General features: G+C 30.5%; 3 protein-coding genes across 3 annotated transcripts in view; 1 reads left to right on the top strand and 2 right to left on the bottom strand.

Moving 5' to 3' along the window:
- The first annotated feature begins 362 nt into the window (after positions 1-362).
- Positions 363-7,611, top strand: LOC142229206 (membrane metallo-endopeptidase-like 1). Its single transcript, XM_075299747.1, has 2 exons — positions 363-1,645; positions 6,569-7,611. The coding sequence occupies exons 1-2, from the start codon at positions 572-574 to the stop codon at positions 7,559-7,561; spliced, it is 2,067 nt and encodes a 688-aa protein (XP_075155862.1). The 5' UTR covers positions 363-571; the 3' UTR covers positions 7,562-7,611.
- A 2,202-nt stretch (positions 7,612-9,813) lies between these two features.
- LOC142231303 (uncharacterized) lies at positions 9,814-12,365 on the bottom strand. The gene is made up of 3 exons (XM_075301918.1): positions 12,360-12,365; positions 11,410-12,031; positions 9,814-11,222 (listed from the first exon to the last, which is right to left on the bottom strand). The coding sequence occupies exons 1-3, from the start codon at positions 12,363-12,365 to the stop codon at positions 9,814-9,816; spliced, it is 2,037 nt and encodes a 678-aa protein (XP_075158033.1).
- A 465-nt stretch (positions 12,366-12,830) lies between these two features.
- The window catches only part of LOC142228769 (uncharacterized), a 45,259-nt gene continuing 34,713 nt past the window's right edge, over positions 12,831-23,376 (bottom strand). The window contains exons 3-5 of the mRNA XM_075299281.1: positions 13,579-13,661; positions 13,333-13,515; positions 12,831-13,273 (exon numbers count right to left, since the gene is read on the bottom strand). Coding sequence (XP_075155396.1) covers positions 13,082-13,273; positions 13,333-13,515; positions 13,579-13,661 — 458 coding nt within the window. The 3' untranslated portion in view covers positions 12,831-13,081. The remainder of the gene's footprint in view (positions 13,274-13,332; positions 13,516-13,578; positions 13,662-23,376) is intronic.

Genomic DNA, 23,376 nt, shown 5'->3' with positions numbered 1-23,376 from the left:
GTATATCTTAAGATATGTATACACTCTATCATAGGCTGGGTGTATAGGAAACCCATCCAATGGTAAATAGTGTATATGTGAATACTTATCGTCCAATGTCTAGTTGTTGACCATTGGTATTTTAATTTCTTTAAGTTATGTTAGATATTTTTTTTTGCATAAAGTCAAAAGAACCATATGACCAACCCCTCATAACATCACAAATTTCTTTAGTAGTCGCATTTGTTAAGACTTGTTTTTATTTCTTAATTTCTTGTTCACAACTTTAATGTTTATTTATGAGGAACACGAAATTTCGTTAGTACGACTAAATACAAGCACATCAGTTCAATTTAATCTTTTAAACTAAGAAGATGGTCGGATGATACTAGCATTGTGAAATAAAAGAAAAACTCAGTTTGATATGGAGGAAAAGATGTCTATTTGCATTCCAATGGTCTGCTTGCATTGATAACAAAACAATTCGAATTTTGAGATGGTATAATAAGAGCTGTTTGTGGAAGGGCTTTAGACTGAAACCCCAATACAAATTTTTCAAGATTGGACTTATAAAAAAAAAAAAAAAAAAACAATGGACGGAAAAACAAGTGGAATATTTTTTACATTCATATTAAGTTCACTTGTAATAGCTGAAGCAAAGGCAAATTCTATACGCTCCCTGTATGCACAGAAAATGATATCTTATATGAATCAATCGGCAAATCCATGTGAAGATTTTTATGAATATGCATGTGGCAACTGGAAAAATACCATTGAAGAGCATTATACCAAAGGTAAACGGGTCAATGTTTTGGATATTCGTGGAAAATTAACAAAAATCATAGAATTTTTGCTCAATAATCAAGAGATAAACAAATTGCCGGTGCCCCACATAGATAAACTTCAATTGGCCAGGAAATTCTATCGGAAATGCCTTAATAGCCAATTATATCCTATGCGTAAAGCTCCAGAATATTTAGAGATTTTACAAAAAGTTGGAGGATTTCCCGCTGTAGAAATAAACTGGAATGTAACAAATTTCAATTGGATGAAGATGAGCTCTTATATGGGTCAATATGGCATAGAATCGATGATAAAGGAAGACATTATCTCCGAATATCCTTTTGCACCATATTTTTCAATACCCTCTTTTGGCTTTGATGTTGACCTATACTATGAGAATATTCAAAATAAGTCGTCAATGGCATATCGAGTTAATAGTAAACGAATGAAGGATATTTTAAGACTATACGATGTTGATTCAAATTTGGCCGATAGATATATCGATGGTGTATTTGAGTTTTTAAAGGAAATCTTAGGGGTTGTCGACCACTTCGAAGGAGATGAATATAAATGTGAAGATCTATCCGAAACTTTAAAGGATTTTGGAAAGGATCACATTGAAGAACAGTGGTCTCTATATTTTCGTATTGTATGGCAAGGACATTTTCAAACTTTCACCGAAGGCAATACACCCTGTCTTTACTTTTATAGAGAGATGAATAAGATAATCGAACGCCATAAAATAGCCACTGCAAATTATTTGGCCCTGAAGTTTTTATATCATATGGATGCTCATCTAACGAATTCTAAGTTCCAGAGAACTTTTTGTGCCGATAGTATCAAGAACAGTATGCGGTTTCTGTTCGATCAAATATTTATGAAGGTGAGAAACAAGAACGGCAAAATATTCTGAATATTCTGAATTTGTAAATTGTATTATAGGGCTTTAGAATTTTATGTTGCATTTTGAATAAAATGAAGGTAGTCTTAGAATTGTACATGTACGTCATATTAGGAAGTGAGATCCATGTCTTTTGGGACCATCAGGTTTTCTATAGCCTTCACATTTTTTAAACTTTTTTCGATTCTGGCCACTCTCTTCTGGTTATTCCACTCTCTTTATACCCTAAATCACATAGTGGTCGGGGTATAATAATTTTGATCTGCCAAAAAATGTGTTTATCAGAAATATTGATTTTAGACCCCATAAAGTATATACCGATCGATTCAGAATCACTCCCTTGGTGTCCGTCCGTTCATCTATCCATGTATTTGTTGTTCACAGGATTCCGGTCGCAACTTTTAACCAATTCTGATGAAATATTGGTATGGTGTTTTTTTGGTACAATGACGAACGCTATTTGGAAAAAAAAACTGATCAAATTTAGATATAGCTCTCATATATATGTAACGCTCGATTTCGATAAATGGGGTCATATTGCGTTCATTTACTAACCGATCGGCGTAAAAGTTGCCACAAAGTAATTTAATTTACCACCCTTTAAGTGTGAAAAATGTTGATTGAAATCGGTTCAGATTTAGATATAGCTCCCATATATATGTATCGCCCGATTTTCCCAAATTTTTCCATAAACCCCTTATTTTTCAACCAAATCTAATCTTCTATAGTACTCGTACTAACTACATGTGCAAAAAATGATCGAAATCGGTTCAGGTTTAGTTATAGCTCACATATATATGTATCGCCCGATTTTCCCAAATGTGGCTAAAAACCTCTTCTTTATTAACCGATCAAAGTTGGCTTATTCTAATCTTCTATAGTATTAACCAGGACTGTGGTGCCGGAGACTTGGAGTCGGAGTCTGAAGATTTTGCTGGAGTCGGAGTCGTAAAAATTTAGCTTGACTCCGACTCCGGATAAACTAAATTTTTTAAAACACTTCACATTTTTGTAACTAAACAAGTTTTTAAGTAAATTAGTTTCCATTGCGTTATTCATTCGATTAATGTACGGTATGACTGTAAATGAAAATCAACTTCCAATTACGGAGATCATTTTATGTTTCCTAGAATGTTAGATCGAAATATTTTGAACAATCGATTTTATTTTTTAATTTCAATTTAAGATCATATTCCTATATACAAATGTCGAATTTTGGCAGATTTTTTTTTCAAAAATTTATTTCTATAGAAAATTTTGTCAAAATTGTATTTCTATTGAAAATTTTGTCAAAATTTTATTTCTAGAGGAAATTTTGTCAAAATTTTATTTCTATAGAAAATTTTGGCAAAATTTTTATCTAAAAATAAAATTTGACTAAATTTTCTATAGAAATAAAATTTTGACAAAATTTCCTCTAGAAATAAAATTTTGACAAAATTTTCGATAGAAATACAATTTTTTATTTTCAGATAAAAATTTTGCCAAAATTTTATTTCTAGAGAAAATTTTGCAATATTTTACTTCTATCGAAAATTTTGTCAAAATTTTATTGCTATAGGAAATTTTGTCAAAATTTTATTTCTATAGAAAATTTAGTCATCAGTTTATTTTTAGATAAAAATTTTGTCAAAATTTTATTTCATTTTTATTTAATTTCATTTGTTTTATTTATTTAATCGAGCCCAGTAGGGCCATATATGATTAATATAGTAATACTACAACGCAATTATTTTGCAAAATTTTACTTCTATAGTAAATTTTGTCAAAATTTTATTGCTATAGAAAATTTTGTCAACATTTTATTTCTATAGAAAATTTTGTCAATTTTATTTCTATAAAAATTTTTGTCAAAATTTATTTCTATAGAAAGTTTTTTAAAAATTATATTTCTATAGACAATTTTGTAAACTAGAAAAAATAGAAAATTTTGTAAAAATTTTATTTCCATAAAAAATTTAGTCAAAATTTTATTTCTATATAAAATTTTTTCAAAAACTTATTTCGATTGAAAAGTTTTTATTTCTATAGATATTTTATTACTACAGAAAATGTTGTTAAAATTTTTATTTCTAGAGAAAATTTTGTCAAAATTTTATATCTATGGAAAATTTTGTAAAAATTTTATTTCTAGAGAAACATTTTCAAAATTTTATTTCTATAGAAAATTTTGTCAAAATTTTATTTCTAGAGAAAATTTTCTCTTTTTTGTCAATTTTATTTGTAGAAAAAATTTAGTCAAAATTTTATTTTCATAAAAAATGGTGCTAAAATTTATTTCTATTGAAAAGTTTGTCAACATTTTATTTCTATAGACAATTTTGTCAAAATTTTCTTTCTAGAGAAAATTTTTCAAAATTTTACTTCTATAGAAAATTTTGTCAAAATTTTATTTCTATAGACAATTTTGTTAAAATTTTATTTCTATAGAAAATTTTGTCAAAATTTTATTTCTATAGACAATTTTGTTAAAATTTTATTTCTATAGAATATTTTTTCAAAATTTTATTTCTATATACAATTTTTTTTCAAAAACTTATTTCGATTGAAAAGTTTTTATTTCTATAGATATTTTATTACTATAGATATGTTGGTCAAAATTTTATTTCTATAGAAAATTTTTTCAACATTTTATTTCTAGAGAAAATTTTGTCAAAATTTTACTTCTATCGAAAATTTTGTCAAAATTTTATTGCTATAGGAAATTTTGTCAAAATTTTATTTCTATAGAAAATTTAGTCATCATTTTATTTTTAGATAAACATTTTGGCAAAATTTTATTTCATTTCATTTGTTTTATTTATTTAATCGAGCCCAGTAGGGCCATATATGATTAATATAGTAATACTACAACGCAATTATTTTGCAAAATTTTACTTCTATAGTAAATTTTGTCAAAATTTTATCGCTATAGAATATTTTGTCAATTTTATTTCTATAAAAAATTTTTGTCAAAATTTATTTCTATAGAAAGTTTTTGAAAAATTATATTTCTATAGACAATTTTGTAAAATTTTATTTCTATAGAAAATTTTATAAAAATTTTATTTCCATAAAAAATTTAGTCAAAATTTTATTTCTATATAAAATTTTTTCAAAAACTTATTTCGATTGAAAAGTTTTTATTTCTATAGATATTTTATTACTATAGAAAATGTTGTTAAAATTTTTATTTCTAGAGAAAATTTTGTCAAAATTTTATATCTATGGAAAATTTTGTAAAAATTTTATTTCTAGAGAAACATTTTGAAAATTTTATTTCTATAGAAAATTTAGTCAAAATTTTATTTCTAGAGAAATTTTTGTACAAATTTTATTTCTAGAGAAAATTTTCTCTTTTTTGTCAATTTTATTTGTAGAAAAAATTTAGTCAAATTTTATTTTCATAAAAAATGGTGCTAAAATTTATTTCTATTGAAAAGTTTGTCAACATTTTATTTCTATAGACAATTTTGTCAAAATTTTCTTTCTAGAGAAAATTTTTCAAAATTTTACTTCTATAGAAAATTTTGTCAAAATTTTATTTCTATAGAAAATTTTGTTAAAATTTTATTTCTATAGAAAATTTTGTAAAAATTTTATTTCTATAGACAATTTTGTCAAAATTTTATTTCTATAGAATATTTTTTAAAAATTTTATTTCCATAAAAAATTTAGTCAAAATTTTATTTCTATATACAATTTTTTTTTCAAAAACTTATTTCGATTGAAAAGTTTTTATTTCTATAGATATTTTATTACTATAGATATGTTGGTCAAAATTTTATTTCTATAGAAAATTTTGTCAACATTTTATTTCTAGAGAAAATTTTGTCAAAATTTTACTTCTATTGAAAATTTTATCAAAATTTTATTTTTAGAGAAAAATTTTCAAACTTTTATTTCTATAGAAAATTTTGTCAACATTTTATTTCTAGAGAAAATTTTGTCAACATTTTATTTCTAAATAACATTTTGTCAAAATTTTATTTCTATAAAAAGTTTTGCAAAATTTTATTTTTTACTATATAAAATTGTTTTCAAAAATTTATTTCTATTGAAAAGTTTGTCAAAATTTTATTTTTGTTTCTCAAAATTTTATTTCTGTAGAAAATTTAGTCAAAATTTTATTTCTGTAGAAAATTTTGTCAAAATTTTATTTCTTGAAAAAATTTTGCAAAATTTTACTTCTATAGTAAAAATTTTATTGCTATAGAAAATTTTGTCAACATTTTAATTCAATAGAAAATTTTGTCAATTTTATTTGTAGAAAAAATTTAGTCAAAATTTTATTTTCATAAAAAAATGTTGCTAAAATTTATTTCTATTGAAAAGTTTGTCAATATTTTATTTCTATAGACAATTTTGTCAAAATTTTATTTCTATAAAAAATTTTGTCAAAATTTTATTTCTATAAAAAATGTAGTCAAAATTTTATTTACTATATAAAATTTTTTAAAAAATTTATTTCTATTGAAAAGTTTTTAAAAAATTTTATTTCTATAGATATGTTGGTAAAAATTTTATTTCTATAAAAAAATTTCTCAAAATTGGCTTACTAACTCTGTTAGTTCAGAATCAATTATAGCTCCTTATATCAGATATTTCTGTTCAGATTGTGATAAAACTCCCATAAACATGTACCCCTTAATGTTCTTATGTTATATATGGAAATGCGGTTTATCTCCCAAAACTATAACATTGATACCCCGCAAACAATGCAGTAGGGGTGGGTTAGGGTACGAAATAGTCGGCTCCGCCCAACTTTCTACTTTACTTATGCGTTTTAATTTATGTTTTTATCAGGATATTTTCGAGACCATTTAAATCTTATCAAGAATATTTAAAATTCTAAGTAAACTTATAATACAATAATTTCATTTCTATCCATTAGTATTGAATGATCATTACTCCTATTTATTTCAGCTATTCTTTGATAGGAAAACAGCAAAAGATGTCAAGCTAATGGCAACTCGAATACAAAGGAATCTACGGCAAACCCTACAGAAATCTCCATGGATGGATCAAACAACTCGCAAGGCTGCTCTTCTCAAAGAGTCGGCAATGAAAGTCTTTGTTGGTAGATATGAAAATTCCAATTTAAACAATCTTCTCCTTAAGGAACTTGAAACACTGAATTTTATCAATGGCAGCTATGAAGTAAACCTAATAAATCTCAAACTATTCGAAATGCATATGAATCGTTTCTATGGTTTCCATTTACATCAAATCAGCAATCATACTAAACCTTTGGCCATGATGTTGGCTATGGAGGTAAATGCTTTCTATTATCCCATAGACAATAACATCTATATAGCGGCTGGTGTTTTACAACCTCCTACCTATCATCCAGCATGGCCTAAATCTTTGAAATATGGTACACTAGGCTATATCATAGGCCATGAATTGAGTCATGCATTTGATAAACAAGGAGCCAACTATGACTATACTGGTCGAAATTGCTATTGGTGGTCTCAAAAATCTACCCAACTGTTTGAAGTACGATCGGAATGTTTTGTAAACCAGTTTAGTAAATTTTTTGTTCCGGAAATTAATCGTCACATTGATGGTGTATTAACATTAAATGAAAATATAGCCGATGCGGGTGGTTTGCACTTGGCGCTTGAGGCATATCGTCATTTTGTTCATGAGGAAAGTAAAAAACTTCATATGGATGTGACAACTTTTTATCGAGAAGAAAAAATGCCAGGTTTGGATTTATCGCCGGAACAGGTATTCTTTTTGGGAACGGCACAAATATGGTGTTCATCGTATAGTGAAGCTGATTACAGGAAAGAAATATCGAATACTCATACTATTGAGAAATATCGAGTTAATGGTCTGATGTCGAATAGTCTTCATTTTTCGAAAGCCTTCAATTGTCCCAAGACCTATGGTGATAAATGTCCAGTATGGTGATTTTTTGTTTTGGAAAATTCGATTAAGAAATTTTTCTATAATTATTTATAAAAAAAATAAAATAAATTTTTGTTTGGCATCGACATATACTCATAAAAAAATTTTGCTGCTACATTTTTTTAATTCCTGATCTAGCGAACAACAAATTTATAAATTTTAAAATGTTGCAATAATACACAGAAAAAAATTTCACGAAAATTTTTTCAATTAAAATCTTAATTGAGTTTTAAAAAATATTCAATTAAAATTTTAATTGAATCAAAATTTTTTAATTGAAATAAAAATCAATCGTACATATTAATAGTATCAATTAATTTTTCAATTGGATCAATTATGTTAATTTTAAAATTGACTGCCAATTAATTTTTTAATTGATACTATCATTTCTGTGATTTAAGACATTTCAATTAAAAAATTAATTGGATCAATTAATTTCGTGATTGAATCAGAAAAAAGTTTTTTTGTGTGTACCCATTGTTTTGTTAAGAGCAAGAAATATATATTTTTATACCCTCCACAATAGGATAGGGGTATTCTAATTTTGTCATTTCTTTTGTACCACTTTGAGACCAGTATGGTCTGAGATCCTATACAGAATATATATTCTAGGTTGTGGTGAAATTCTGAGTCCACCAAGCGATGTCCGTCCGTCAGTCTGTTGAAATCACGCTAAGATCCGAAACAAGCTATCGACAAGGGGAACTACCGTGGTGCAATGATTATCATGCCCGACTTGCATACGTGGTTCAAACCCAGTTTTGGCACCTAACAGTTTTTCAGCGTTGGATTATCCCCTCTCAGTAATGCCGGTGACATTTCTGAGTGTTTAAAAGCTTCTCTAAATGATTTCACTGCAATGTGGAAAGTTGTTCGGACGCAGCTATAAAAAGGAGGTCCCTTGGCATTGAGCTTAATATAGAACCGGGCAGAAGCCAGAAGCCAGAGAGAAGTTGACCACTGTGGTATAGCCTAAGTGAGCTTGAAATATCGGGCTGCCACTATACCTAACCCAACCAAATATCGACAAGTAGCCGTTATTTATGTAGCTCGAATGTTATTGCAAATGTGTCATATCGGACCAATTTTAAATTTGAAACGTGAAGTTAGTAAATGTCCTCTAACAACCATGCAAAAATTGATTCATATCGGTCCAATGTTATATATAAGTCCAATATGAACCGATCCCCAGATTTGACTTCCGGAACCTCTTGGAGGAGCAACTTTCATCCGATCCGGTGGAATTTTGGTATGTGATGTTGGTATTGGAGGAGTGCACGTGAGTAATATTTTACTCACCCTCACCCTCACGCACACTCGCAACGGAAAAATCTTACTCACCCACACTCACTCACTTGTAATCACTCACGAATAACTATATTACTCATAAAGGGACGTGTCTGAAAACATGAGCATGACTAAAATCGAGACGAAACGTTTTATGTCCGTGGCTGGGATTATTTTCATGAGCGTATTTTTCTTAAATTCGTTATTCACGCACACTTACGAAGATATTATTTTTGTGATACGCTCACGCACGACATTTGCTTTGTTAATCACGCACACTCATGCCGTTGTCATTAGCGTGACTCTCGACTCACGTGTGAGTCACGACATTTTTGTGTCACGTGCACACCTTTAGTTGGTATATGCCGTCTTAAAACCATTCAAAAATGTGTTCACTTCGGCCCATAATTATAAACAGTTCTCATATAAACCGATATCCAGATTTGACTTCCGGACAAATAATCTACCAAACATTGGAGAAAATTCTACCAACATTTGGAGATAATTCTACCAAAAAACTACCAAAAATCTTTTATAGAAAATTTTGTCAACATTTTATTTCTATAGAAAATTTTGTCAAAATTTTATTTCTATAGAAAATTTTGTCAAAATTTTATTTCTATAGAAAATTTTGTTAACATATTATTTTGTTTTCTTTATTTTATTCGACCTTTTTAATTGTCTTGTGTAAATCAGTAACTAATCAAGCTCGAGGTCATTTCTTTGTTGTTTTTATAGTAATAATTTACTTTATTTTTTCTTTCCGATATTTCGCAATTACTTGAATTGCATCTTCATTGGGATATACACTACAAAAATAGATAAATATTTAACCATGTAAATATCACAGAACAGATTAATGTAAAAGAAAATAATTTTAGTTTATAAGTACATGTAAACGATCACTCACATAAAAATATATGTTTACAACACAATTAACTTATTCTACAGTAGCTGCACTACTCTTGTCAATAGTCTATATTGCACTGCTTTCTTCTATGTGTTTTTTGTGTTCGTTTCATCTTCTTTCTCTTCTCTATGAGTTGTCTATAGCTTTTAGCATTTCCTTCGATGTCGGCTTTGTAGTTGATTCTCTTTTCAGAAGGTGTATTTATGATATGTAGCATCTCTTGTGTGAATCTCTTGTTGTAGTTTGACTCTCTGGCTAAGATGCGTACATTATCAAAGTTGGGGATGTGTTTTTGTGTTGCACAGTGGTTTGCTAGTGCAGTTTTTTGTATTATGTTATTTCCTCTTAATTTGTAGTCCGATTTATGTCCAGCGATCCTCGTTTTTAGTTTGTTGCCAGTTGTTCCCACGTAGACTTTTTCACATGATTGTTGATCATTGCCATCACATTTAATTTCGTATACCAGGTTGTGCTTTTCCATGTTTGGCAATTTGGTTTTTGGATTTGTAAATAATCCTTTTAACGTGTTGTTTGTTTTGTGTGCAATTGTGAACTTCTCTTTGTTTGAATTTTCTATTCTCTCTGAAACATTAGGAATGTATGTCAATGATTTGTATGATTTTGTTTTCGTCTGGTGTTCGTTAAATTCTTTATTATTCTTTTTTGAATTTATTAAATTATTCGCTAAATACTTGGGAAAGTTATTTTTGGCTAGTATCTGTTTTATCCTCTCTTTATTTTTTGCGTGGAATTCCTTATCACTGATAGTTAAAACTCTATGTATTAAATTATTGGCCGTATTTATTATTATTCTTTTCGGGTGTTTTGAATAGAAATTTATAATTCTGCCAGATGCTGTAGGTTTTTGATACCAGTCTAGGTTAAGTTTTCCATTCTTTCTTATAACCAATGTATCCAAATAAGGCAACTGTCCGTTATCTTCTTCTTCTACAGTGAATTTTATATTCGAATGGAAATTATTGAGGGTATTTAGCATATTCATAATCTCATTTTTGTGAGTTACTGCGAACAAGTCATCTACGTATTTCAGTAATATTTTCGGTTTTGTTGTTAGTTTGTTTTCACAATCCATCAACAACTTTTCCATTACTATATCCGCCACAATCGGCGATGCTGGTGATCCCATTGGCAGACCTTTCTTCTGTTTATAGATCTTTTCCTCGAATTGGAAATATCTATTCTCCATTATGCAGAATTTTAATATTCTAAGAAATGTATTCTGTGTCATCTTTGTGAATTCTTTAATTTCATCCCATCTTTGTTCAATGATAGTCAATGCTAATTCCACTGGGATGCTAGGGAATAAGGATATTACGTCAAAGGATACAATTTTCTCGTCCTCTTCGGTCGTCAAATCTTTTATCTTATTCCTAAATTGCACTGAATCCCTTATGTTGTATTTCGAGTTCTGAGTAATATTCTTTAGAATATTAACAACACAGTTGACTAGATGGGGCATTAATGGAGGAACAAATTGGTCTTAGGGGGTATCCTTCTTTATGTATCTTAGGGAGACCATAGATTCTAGGAGCTATTGCAACATCATTCCTTAGTTTTTTCCTTTCGAAAGACGTGATAACTCCATTTTTAAATAATTCTTCAACAATATCATTATTTTTCTTTTGTAATTTGCTTGTTGGATCTTTCGTCCATCTCTGGTATGTCATCATGTCTCCGGGAATATTCATCATCCGTTCTTTATATTCCGATTTTTCAATAGCAACTGTCACGTTCCCTTTATCTGCATTAGTTATCATTATATTATTATTCTTCTTAAGAAATTGTTTTGTCTGATCGACTGTGCGTTGAATGTATTTATCTCTACTACTCATGTATGTTTTGTTCGTGTGGTTATCTATGGTAGTTGTGAAGTTTGTTCTTGCTATTTCTTGCTCCTCTTTCTCCAAGATGGTCTGTATTAGTTCTTCTCCATCTGCGATGTAATTGATTAAAGGAAATTTCTCTTTCGTTGTTGGTAGTCCAAATTTCTCCCCAAGTGAGAGAAGCCACTTAACATCGTCAGGAAAGTTTTGTTTCGTTTTGTTGACGAACCAGCCTTCGTTAAGTTTGATGTTCAATTGTTGCATTTGTTGTTGTTTAAGCCTGTTGACTTTTTTCTTGTGTGTTTCTTTAATCTTCTCTCCTATTTTGTATGTGACCGTCATCGCACTGTGCTGTAGATCATCGTAGTCATGATCTGACACATGTTGTTTTAAAGTATTCTCTATTGTCGTGATTTCTTCTTTGTTTTGTTGCTGTAAATTATGTTTCTCTTTTATAATTATGTTCAAAATTTTCCTTACAAAAAACACTAACAACATACATAGAACATTTCCAAAGGAAAATTTTGAACATAATTATAAAAGAGAAACATAATTTACAGCAACAAAACAAAGAAAAAGAAATTGTGCACAATTTCTGCACGATTTCTTCATTATTGAAGACTGTAGCGTGATTACAACAGACAGACAGCAAGACAGACATGGTTAAATCGTCTTAGAATTTCTCCCTGATCAAGAATGTATATACTTTATATAGTCGGAAATCGATCATTCGATCCGCTACACCGAATGATAAACTTACCGTCATCATATAAAACCGGTTTTATGAGACGATGGTCGAACAAGGGTCCTCATATGTCCTCGTTGCCATGGATATGTAAATCTTACACCCCTGATGATGAATTCGTAAACATAACCTTTTCACTTCATGAACGGTGTTTCTTGTTTTGACCAAATTTCACTTTCATGAAAGTATGTTGTCGAAACGTGATAAAAACGATCACGATAATTTTTATGGATGTAACTTTTTCTTGCATTTATTGGTTAGATAGCTTTGCACTTACGAAGCCTCATGAAAATGAGTTTTGGAATTTTAGACCTGATAAAGAAACTTAAAATATAACAAACAATTTCTCGAGAGTTTTAATTCACGCTGCTAAACGGATGTTGTCGACATGTTTTTCTTAATTTTATTGCCTATAAAAATCAGACCTGCGAAAAACAACTCATTGTCTCATTTCTATTATTTCTTATTTTGATGTCGATAACTGAGTTTTTAATTTAATTTAATTTATTTTATTTTCATATGTATTTTCATATGTTATATTACACATGAAAAAAAGTATTTATTTTATTCTTAATATAAAAACATAGTTAAAACATTCTATATAATATTCCTAATACAAAAATATAGATCCCTGTATTTGTTAATTTTTAAATAAAACTCAAAAAATCCTTAACATCTCCCCCAGTGCTGCTGTACTCCCATTCCATTGTCTTGTTTTTTTCTTAGAATTATTACAATCATGATTCCTCCTTCTTCTTTGTGACTATAAATCCATCCTCTTCATTCATTTCGTGATGCTGTAAATGTTTCATGTAGGCTAAAAAGCAAGTCCAAATTAAACTGCATACACTTATGAAGAGGACACGATTTTTCTCCGGTATAACAGAGAAATTAATGGTGGCCACCACAGGCCACACCAAACCTCCAATCTGTATGAGATATTGAAAATTTTAGTTCTAAATGACTGTTTCATATTTTTCACACTTACCTTATAGGTGGGTAAAAATTTCTTCCGTACTTCAGAGGCTGCCTCTTCGATGGTTTTCATTTCCAATAAACTCATTATGAAATAGAAACATGTCATGGCTGCTGGAGTATAGGATACGGTTTCTACTGCTGCTTTGGCCAAGGCGGTTCGAAAAGAGGTTTGTGGCCACATTGCTGTTGAAACCTACAAGGATTAAATTTGCTCATTAAAAAGATTATTCTCTTTCGGGGTAATCGTTTTCTTTACCTTAATCCAACTATACAGAGTTGGTGCCACAAACAAACTTCCATATAAACTGAAGCGTAGACAACGCCACCAATCATAGTTACCTAAAATGGTAATCGTTTAAATACATCAAAAAAATTATGTTTAAACAAATCTCTAATCATATACATATGTATTCGAGATGTACACTTGACACGAAATTATTATACACAAAAAAAAAATTCATTTATTTTATGAATAATATTCATAAATTATATGAAAACAATTCATAAAATAAAAATACAGGTTTTCATTGACTACGAATGGAATTTTTAATATTATAAATGAAGTATACATATTTTTGTCATTGAAAAATATGAACTTTTACATAATATATAATAAAAACGTCATGCATTACATGCAACTTTTCATTTAGATTTCTGATTCCTAATGCCTGCATAATTGGTCAAATGTATGAACCCATTTATTAAAACCAGCATTAAAGTCCAGCTAGCAAAGAACATAATTATATAATTAATAATTATAATGTTTTATATAATTTATAAACATAAGCACCAACGCTTCCAGTTAATATTGTTTTTTCGTCATTTTTCTTACAGCAATAAATAATCTTCGAATCGCGACGTAGACTCAAACTGTTCTGAAAAACTCAAACACACGTGTTGCCTTCAAAACGTTATGTTTCGTTTTTTTTCTAGTATTATATGCTTGTATTGTATACACATGAGAGTAACTCTATGTTGTGGCTCTCTCACAAGAGAAAACCAGCGTTTTTGATATATTAAGTAAAGTTTCACTAATTTTATGAAACCGTCCCTATATATTATCTAAAAAAATTCATAATTTCATAACAAGTATTTACGATAACAATATATTATGTCGGTGTACACATTTTTTATGAAAAATTTATAAATTTATATTTTATTTTTTTTTTTGTACAAATTCATATTTTATTTTTTTGTGTGTAACAGTTATTAAATTTGCTGACACAGTCACATTCTAAATTAATCCATTAATGTTATGTGACAATTGAGTCCTTTATTAAAAACGAGAAAATCGCTCCATGTAAGGACTATAATTAAATCTGAATTAGATCGGTTAATATGAAATTAGTGTTAACAAAGTGGATTGGTTAATAAATAAGGATGATTTCTTAATAAGTTTCTTAATAAACAGGCTCAACTTTAAATGGCTAGATTTTTTGTGATGGGAAATGCCAATCGAGAGTTGGCATCACTGATACTCACAAACAAATATGCTCTCACGAACAATCGCAATCCCGGAGAAGCGCCGTCTTGAGATGATCGACACATTGGCATTAGCGTAGCTAGACAAATTTCCTAGGGGGGGCTACAGCCCCCCTAGCTAAAAATTTATAGACTGAACTTATAGGTTCAATTATTGTTTTATTTCATAAAAAAGAATACAAAAATAGACATCAAAATAATATATAATAAAGCAACTAAAAGTAGTTCCACACTTTTCCCAGCAAAAAAATTGGGATTTGTTTTAAAGCACAACTTTAAAATCACTTCCAAAAATGTCCTCACAAAGAAGTTAATTATATTAACTACACAGGAAGTTTTTTACTTCAGTTTTTTCATATTTTAATGCGTAATTTTTGTTTTCTTTTTTCAAATAGTTTAAAAAAAGAGTAAGAATAAATAAAATGGTAAAAATTATTCAAATTTTGCCACAAAAATGCTAATCCATTATAGAAAAATCGATAATTTTTGAAAATATTCAAACAAACGTTAGAATGCATTAAAAATCATAACAAAATATAAAAATTATTATAAATTAATGTTTCTTGAAGAACATTTTCACTTCTTTTTTGGCGACGCTTTTTTGCAGTATTATTAATTTATGAAAAATAGTTTTAATACCAATTACTATTTTTTAATTAAGATGACTAAACCAGACTAAACAACATAATAAAGGAGCTTTACAGCCTGTTTATGCACAGAAAAAAAAGTATCTCGTAAATTTAAGAAATTTTTACAACAATTTATTACAAGAATTTTCCAGAATTTTAGTTCATTTTTCGTATCTTCAACGAAAATTAACTACTCGAAAGGAAATTTTACAAATTCTAAGTAGCAATCGTTTAGTTCATGGTCTACAAAATACGATGGAAATTTCCTTAAAAAATTTCTTAACTGGTAGTTAAAAATTCGTTTGTCATGCTATAAAACTACTTGTGAAATGTAAAGTATTTTCTAAATAATAAGTATAATTTACTATAAGATTTTTTTGTATGAGAAAATATTTTTTTACGAAAAATGAACTTGAAAGTGGATAGCAATTTCTTACTGACAATTCATATAGTTAATAATTGTTGGTAAAAAATTACCCAATGAAATATTTTTAATTCACATGTAATTAAATTTATAGACATTTTCGTCAAAAATGGGAGATAACATTTCATGAAAATTTTGCAAATTTTAAGTTATACGTTTCATCGTTCATAAACTGGTGTGCCTTTACGAATATTATTCTTAGAGTAAATTGTCAGCAGATGCGATGAACTAATGCATAGTACAGAGATCTTTATCGGAATAGTGGAATGTGATTAATGTAGAGATGATGTTACTTGAGTTTTGTTGTGTATACATGAGCGTGGGGTTGTTTTTATTTTTGTTCATTTAGTGGTTTGTGTGTGCGTGTGTTTGTTATTCGTTGATGGTTTTTGGCTGGATGAGGTGTTGTTTTCAATAAAGGCACATGTGTTTTTGTTGTTGTAGGAATGTTTTGGCTTTGCTTGGTTTTGTTTGGCATGCTTCAGTTGTATAGCTGGCGTTGGCGTGGGCTGTTGCATCTTTTGAGTAGATATGCAACAAGGGAATATAAAGGCATGGAATATTTTGGATTTTTTGAGACATATATTGGTGTTTGTTTATTAAACCTTTTAAATGAAAGTTATCGGTAGTTTAGAAAAAAAGTTATTAAGAATAGTTAGGAAAATATGTTGAAATTGAAAGTGTATTGAAATTTTTATTAAAAATTAATATTCAATTCCAGATGAATTTGGAAAATTTTTGTTATACAGTTTAGTCATAAATTGGTAAGTATTTTTTTAATATGGATTTCTTTTAAAAAGAATATTTTTTATGTATATTATTATTTGTTAATTAATTTTTTTTTTGGAAACCAGTTTAATGCTTTTCTTTGTTGTAAAAGCAATATTTAATTTCAGAGCAACTCCACATGGATACAAATAAATTTAAAAAATAGAGAATTGGTAAGTTTTGCTAAAAATTGGCTTTCTTTCAACTAGAATATTTACGTTTTTATGACCTTTTTATCATCAAAATTACAGGTTTTTAATACCTTATGTTAGTATTTCTTTAATCTTTTTTTTTGGAAACCAATGTTATATTTTTAATGTAAAAAAACAAATATTTAATTTCAGAATAACCCCTTAAAAATTTGGAAAAATTTTTAGTACTTCTTTGCTTGTAATTTAATAGTGAATTGGTAAGGATTCCTTAAATTTCTTTTAACCCTGTACAGTCATCCTAATTTTTTGTACATTAACGTCATCCTTCGTCATTTTGAAAGTGAACCAAACTTGAATTTATTTTCTTATTCAATTTGGTTTTAAGTAGTATAACACAAAAATTCATAAAACGGTCGAATTAGTATAACTAATTCAATAGACTAAAATGCATTTTAAATCGAAAATGGAATTACGTGTCGTCATTTTGACGAAAGATGACTCTCTAGGGTTAACCATAATATTTTTATGCATATTATTATTTTTTTCATTAGATTTTTTGGAAACCTATTTAATAATTTTAATTAATGTAAAAAATATATATTTAATTTCAGAGTAACTCAAATAAATTTGGTCTTTCTTTCAACTAGAATATTTATTTATATCCTTCACATCGATAACAACACAGTTTTATGAGTTTATATAGAATACTTCATTATTTCTCTAATTGTTTCAGGTACAAATTTTATGAGATACGTTTTCCAAAGAAAAATTGAATTCCTTACACCATTTGATAAAATGCCCCCAAATATGGTAAGTTACAATCTAATATAAAGAATTAAAAACTTATATTTCATTACATGGTGTTAATTTTTAACAATTTTCATTATTGCTTCCATTTGTTCCAGCAAGATATGTGAAAAAATTACCTACGATGAATAAAAAAAGGATAAGTCAAAATGTCCAAACTGCGAGTTAAAATAAACTACTTTCTTGTTCCACGTGGTCATAATTTTTATTCACAAAAACATTGTATTAAGAACTTTCATCATAAGTTTTTATAATAAAGTACTTTTGCTTAAAGAAAGTTTAATTTTAATGTATGAACATTTTCATAATAGTAAAACGATTTGTTGTTCCTTTAATTATTTAATTTCTCTGTACTGTGGAAGGATTGATCTAGAAATAGTTTAGTTGTCGACATTTTAAAGAGACTGTAAACCAATTTTTATTATCGGGTTTCCCACAAAATAAGCAAGTAAACCAAAAGAATATTGACTTGTTTACTTGGCAGGGGTATATAAATCTTATGGTGTTGTAAGAATGAACTAAAATACAATGTTATAGATGAACTAAAATTTAAGAGAATTATAAACTAGACAAGTTTAAAAAAATCTTAAGGGCTAAATCATGGTCAATATTACTACAGTTTAGTTCATTTTGCAATGGAAATGGGTTCACTGTTTTTTCAGTGTGTATGTCGAATGAGCTCTGTGTATCGACTAAAATGGAAACAAACAGCTGAATTTATAACCAGAAAACAGCTGTTTCTATGCATTTCTGTCGATCGATTGAACTCGTTCGACATACAGAAACAGGCTGTTAGTTATTCAACTAAACCATAAGTTCAATCACAGCTCTATTTCATAAATATCAGACTTCAAACATTACCATCGGCAACCACAACCCAAGTAATTCGATTGTGCATGAAAGTCTTTAGCGGAACTTTGTGCGGTTGTATACACTTGTTTAATTTTTATAAAAATGTAAAATCGTAAATAGGTTTTCAAATTCTGGGGGGGGCTAAATTTTTGCTGGGGGGTCTAAGCCCCCTCCCCAGAGGCCTTCCTACGCTTATGCACATTGGTCTTTTTACGTCAACGATACTTTCAAAAAATGCCGCAGGCGTAAAAGTCAATCGGATTGGATCTCAAGAGAGATTTTGGTGTCCATTGTGCGGTAGAAATGAAGCAAGGAACCTCCTTTTTAAGCTATGCTTAGTCGACACATGTTGAGCCCTGTTGGAATGTCTATGTTCTGCGGACGAAATGTTTGACTACCCTGTGCATCAATACTTCGTTTAGCACATTTTCCCGATACTACGTGGCATTTATTTTTAACTGGGAGCGACCATTGGGCGTTAAGACAGCCCACACATCGGCAATGCTTGAGTTATGGTGGTCAATCGAAGGTGTAAATTTTGAGCATATCTCTTTGGCAAGTAAACCAGGTCATTATGTTTCTTCTCAAGCTGCGAAGCATTACCTTGGATTTTCCAGTCTTTTTTGTTTCTGCATCGAAGCCACCGACGCTTTGGTTAAATCCTAGTGTCGACCGAACACAAAAAAGTTTTCAGCAATGGTTTATTCCCTTTCAGTAATTCTGGTGACTTTTCTGAGTGTTTCAAGTTTCTCTAAATGGTTTCACCGTAGTGGGAAATGTCGCTTAGAGTCGGCTATAAAGAGGAGCTCTTTTATCATTGACCTAAATATGAAATTCGGCAGCATTCAGTGACACACTTTGCTATTGAATTATGTTTGGGGTGATCATATTCCTTCTTTGTGTGCAGTGGTTAACAAATTTCAGGTTGCTGTGATTTCTGAACTGCTCGTCTGACATGTAACAGATTTACTACAGTGGCAGTTCATTTTATTGCTTCCAAGCATACAAAAGCATTTTGATATATTGCATTCAAAAATAAAGTTATTCAATTCAAGTATGATAGCTTTATATTTGAAAACCAGATAGGGCTATCTTAGAACAAACCAGCATTTAAACGTGAATAAACCTTTTTTATACCCTCCACCATAGGATGGGGAGTATATTAACTTTGTCATTCCGTTTGTAAAACATCGAAATATTGCTCTAAGACTCCATAAAGTATATATATTCTGGGTCGTGGTGAAATTCTGAGTCGATCTAAGCATGTCCGTCCGTCTGTTGAAATCACGCTAACTTCCGAACGAACCAAGCTATCGACTTGAAACTTGGCACAAGTAGTTGTTATTGATGTAGGTCGGATGGTATTGCAAATGGGCCATATCGGTCCACTTTTACGTATAGCCCCCATATAAACGTACCCCACGATTTGGCTTGCGGAGCCTCTAAGAGAAGCAAACTTTATCCGATCCGGCTGAAATTTGGTACATGGTGTTAGCATATGACCTCTAACAACCATGCAAAAATTGGTCCACATCGGTCCATAATTATATATAGACCCCATATAAACCGATCCCCAGATTTGGCTTGCGGAGCCTCTAAGAGAAGCAAATTTAATCCGATCCGAGTTAAACTTAGTACATGGTGTTAGTATATGGTTTCTAATAACCATGCAAAAATGGGTCCACATCGGTCCATAATTATATATAGCCCCCATATAAACCGATCCCCAGATTTGACCTCCGGAGCGTCTTTGAAGAGCACAATTCATCCGATTCGGTTGAAATTTGGTACGTAATGTTAGTATATGGTATCCAACAACCATGCAGGAATTGGTTCATATCAGTCAATAATTATATATAGCCCCCATATAAACCGATCCCCAGATTTGACCTCCGGTGCCTTTTGGAGAGACAAAATTCATCCGATCCGGCTGAAATTTGGTACGTGGTGTTAGTATATGATATTTAACAATCATGCCAAAAGTTGTCCATATCAGTCCATAATCATATATAGCGCCCATATAAACCGATCCCGAGATTTGGTTTTGGAGCCTCTTGGAGGAGCAAATTTCATCCGAGTCAGTTGAAATTTGGTACATTGTGCTAGTATATGGCCGTTAACAATCATTTCTACCTAGGTCCATATCGGTCTATAGTTATATATAGCCCTCAGATAAATCAAACCCCAATCACACAAAAATATATCCCCCATATAAGCGACCCCCATATTTCAATTCTGGCTCTCTACGTACCGTGCAAAAGTCCGTATCGATTCGTAATTATTTGTAGACTTACCTATACATACCTTTTTTGTCTAATATATACCACGTATGGACTAACTCACAATTTAGAAAACGATGTTAAGAAGTTTTAAGTTACCACAACCCAAGTAATTCGATTGTGAATGACAGTCGTTCGTAGAAGTTTCTACGCAATCCATGCTGGAGGGTACATAAGATTCAGCCTTGCCGAACTTACGGCCGTATATATTTGTTTTATCGTACCACTACTCGTTACCGTGATACTGGCATTGTTGCATCTCGTTCAAACATGCAACAACGCCAGTATTGATCCGAAAAATCCAGGCCAGACTTGATCTAAATCCACCTGTTTGTGAGCTAAACATATCGGGAGAACGGATGCAATACTAAACTGGACTAAAACCATAGAAGTTTCAAAAAAAGCAAAAGTTCGCCGATGGTTGGGTATAGTGGCAGCCCGTTATTTTAGGCTCACTTTGACTATTCAGTCCATTGTCATACCATAGTGGTCAATAGAGGTGTGCGCGTGAGTCAAATTTCACTCTTGCACATACACAAAGCAAAATGTTTATTCACGTAGGCTCACGCACGATACGTGTGGTAGCCACTCACACTCACGCACATTCACGAAATGTAAACCAGTACTCACGCACGAACTACTTTTAATGACTCACGCATGATTCACGACAATTCACGTGACTTACGACAAATTTACGAAACTCACAATATTTTCCAACCGGGAATGAGCAAAGAAAACAAAAATCATGAATAGAATATATAGTTCGACAGCTAAATTAATTTCAGTTAACATACGAGTAAGAATTAAATCTTGATTTTTTTCGTGAGTGTGATTTTGCAAAATTTTATTCACGCACATTAACGAATGGATTTTATTCCTCACACACGCTCACGCACGACACATTTTTGTACCAGTCCCATTCATGCACATTCACGAGAGTTTCTTCAGATTTCGTTCACGACAATTTCGTGTCACGTGCACACCTTTAATGGTCAACTTCTCTCGCCTTCAATAACATCGCAAGGTACATACACCTGAAAAAGCCCAGCGAACGAATTTCTGACTATGGGGATATAATTATACCGTGCGCCAGACTGTGGAACAGGATATTATAAGTCAGTGCATATGTTTGCAACACCCAGAAGGAGACAAGATAGACACATGGTGTCTTTGGCAAAAATGCTCAGGGTGGTCTCCTGAGTCGATATAGCCATGCCCGTCTGTCCGTGAACACATTTTTGTGATCAAAGTCTAGGTCGCAGTTTTAGTCCAATCGACTTCAAATTTGGCACAAGTATGTGTTTTGGCTCAGAATAGAAACATATTGATTTTGGAAGAAATCGGTTCAGATTTAGATATATCTCCCATATATATTTCGCCCGATATGGGTCCATATAAGTCCCAGAAGCCATAGTTTTACACTGATTTGCTCGAAATTTTACACAAACATAACACTTGATCGTATAGTCAAGTGTCCAAAATGCGATTGAAATCGGTTCAGATTTAGATATAGCTCCCATATATATATTTCGACCGATATGTACTTATATGGACCCAGAAGCCAGATTTCTACCCTAATTTGCTTGAAATTTTGGTGTGCCAAATTTGTTTGAAATCGGTTCAGATTTAGATATAGCTCCCATATATATATTTCGCCCGATATGGACTTATATGGCTCCAGAAGCCAGAGTTTTACCCTAATTTGCTTAAAATTTTGCACAAAAAGAACAATTAGTACTATAGTCAAGTGTGCCAAATTTTATTGAAATCGGTTCAGATTTAGATATGGCTCCCATATATATCTTTCGCCCGATATGGACTAATACGGTCCCAGAAGCCAGAGGTTTGCCCAAATTTGGTTGAAATTTTGCACTAATAGTACAATTAGTAGTGTAGTCAAGTGTGCCAAATTTTATTGAAATCGGATCAGATTTAGATGTAGCTCCCATATATATCGTTCGCCTGATTTACACTCATATGACCACAGTGGCCAATCTTTTACTCTGATTTAATTGAAATTTTGCACAGGGAGTAGAATTAGAATTGTAGCTATGCGTGCCAAATTTGTTTGAAATCGGTTCAGATTTAGATATAGCTCCCATATATATGATTTTCTGATTTTGACAAAAATGGTCAAAATACCAACATTTTCCTTGTAAAATCGCCACTGCTTAGTCGAAAAGTTGTAAAAATGACTCTAATTTTCCTAAACTTCTAATACATATATATCGAGCGATAAATCATAAATAAACTTTTGCGAAGTTTCCTTAAAATTGCTTCAGATTAAAATGTTTCTCATATTTTTTTTACTAACATTGTGTTCCACTCTAGTGCATTAGCCGACTTAAATTTTGAGTCTATAGATTTTGTAAAAGTCTATCAAATTCTGTCCAGATCGAGTGATATTTAAATGTATGTATTTGGAACAAACCTTTATATATAGCCCCCAACACAGTTGACGGATGTGATATGGTATCGAAAATTTAGATCTACAAAGTGGTGCGGGGTATAATATAGTCGGCCCCGCCCGACTTTAGACTTTCCTTACTTGTTTTTAACATGGCATTTGAGAATCTTTTGAATTTTAAATCTATAATATTTTTGCATAAAATCTGAAAGGCAGTTTTACATATTGGACCCCCTAATAATATACAGATGATT

This window comes from Haematobia irritans, chromosome 3 (genome assembly GCF_050003625.1).
Source record: "Haematobia irritans isolate KBUSLIRL chromosome 3, ASM5000362v1, whole genome shotgun sequence".
NCBI lineage: Eukaryota > Metazoa > Arthropoda > Insecta > Diptera > Muscidae > Haematobia > Haematobia irritans.
Note: the sequence above shows the minus strand (reverse complement) of the source record. Positions and strands in the feature narration are given on the sequence as shown.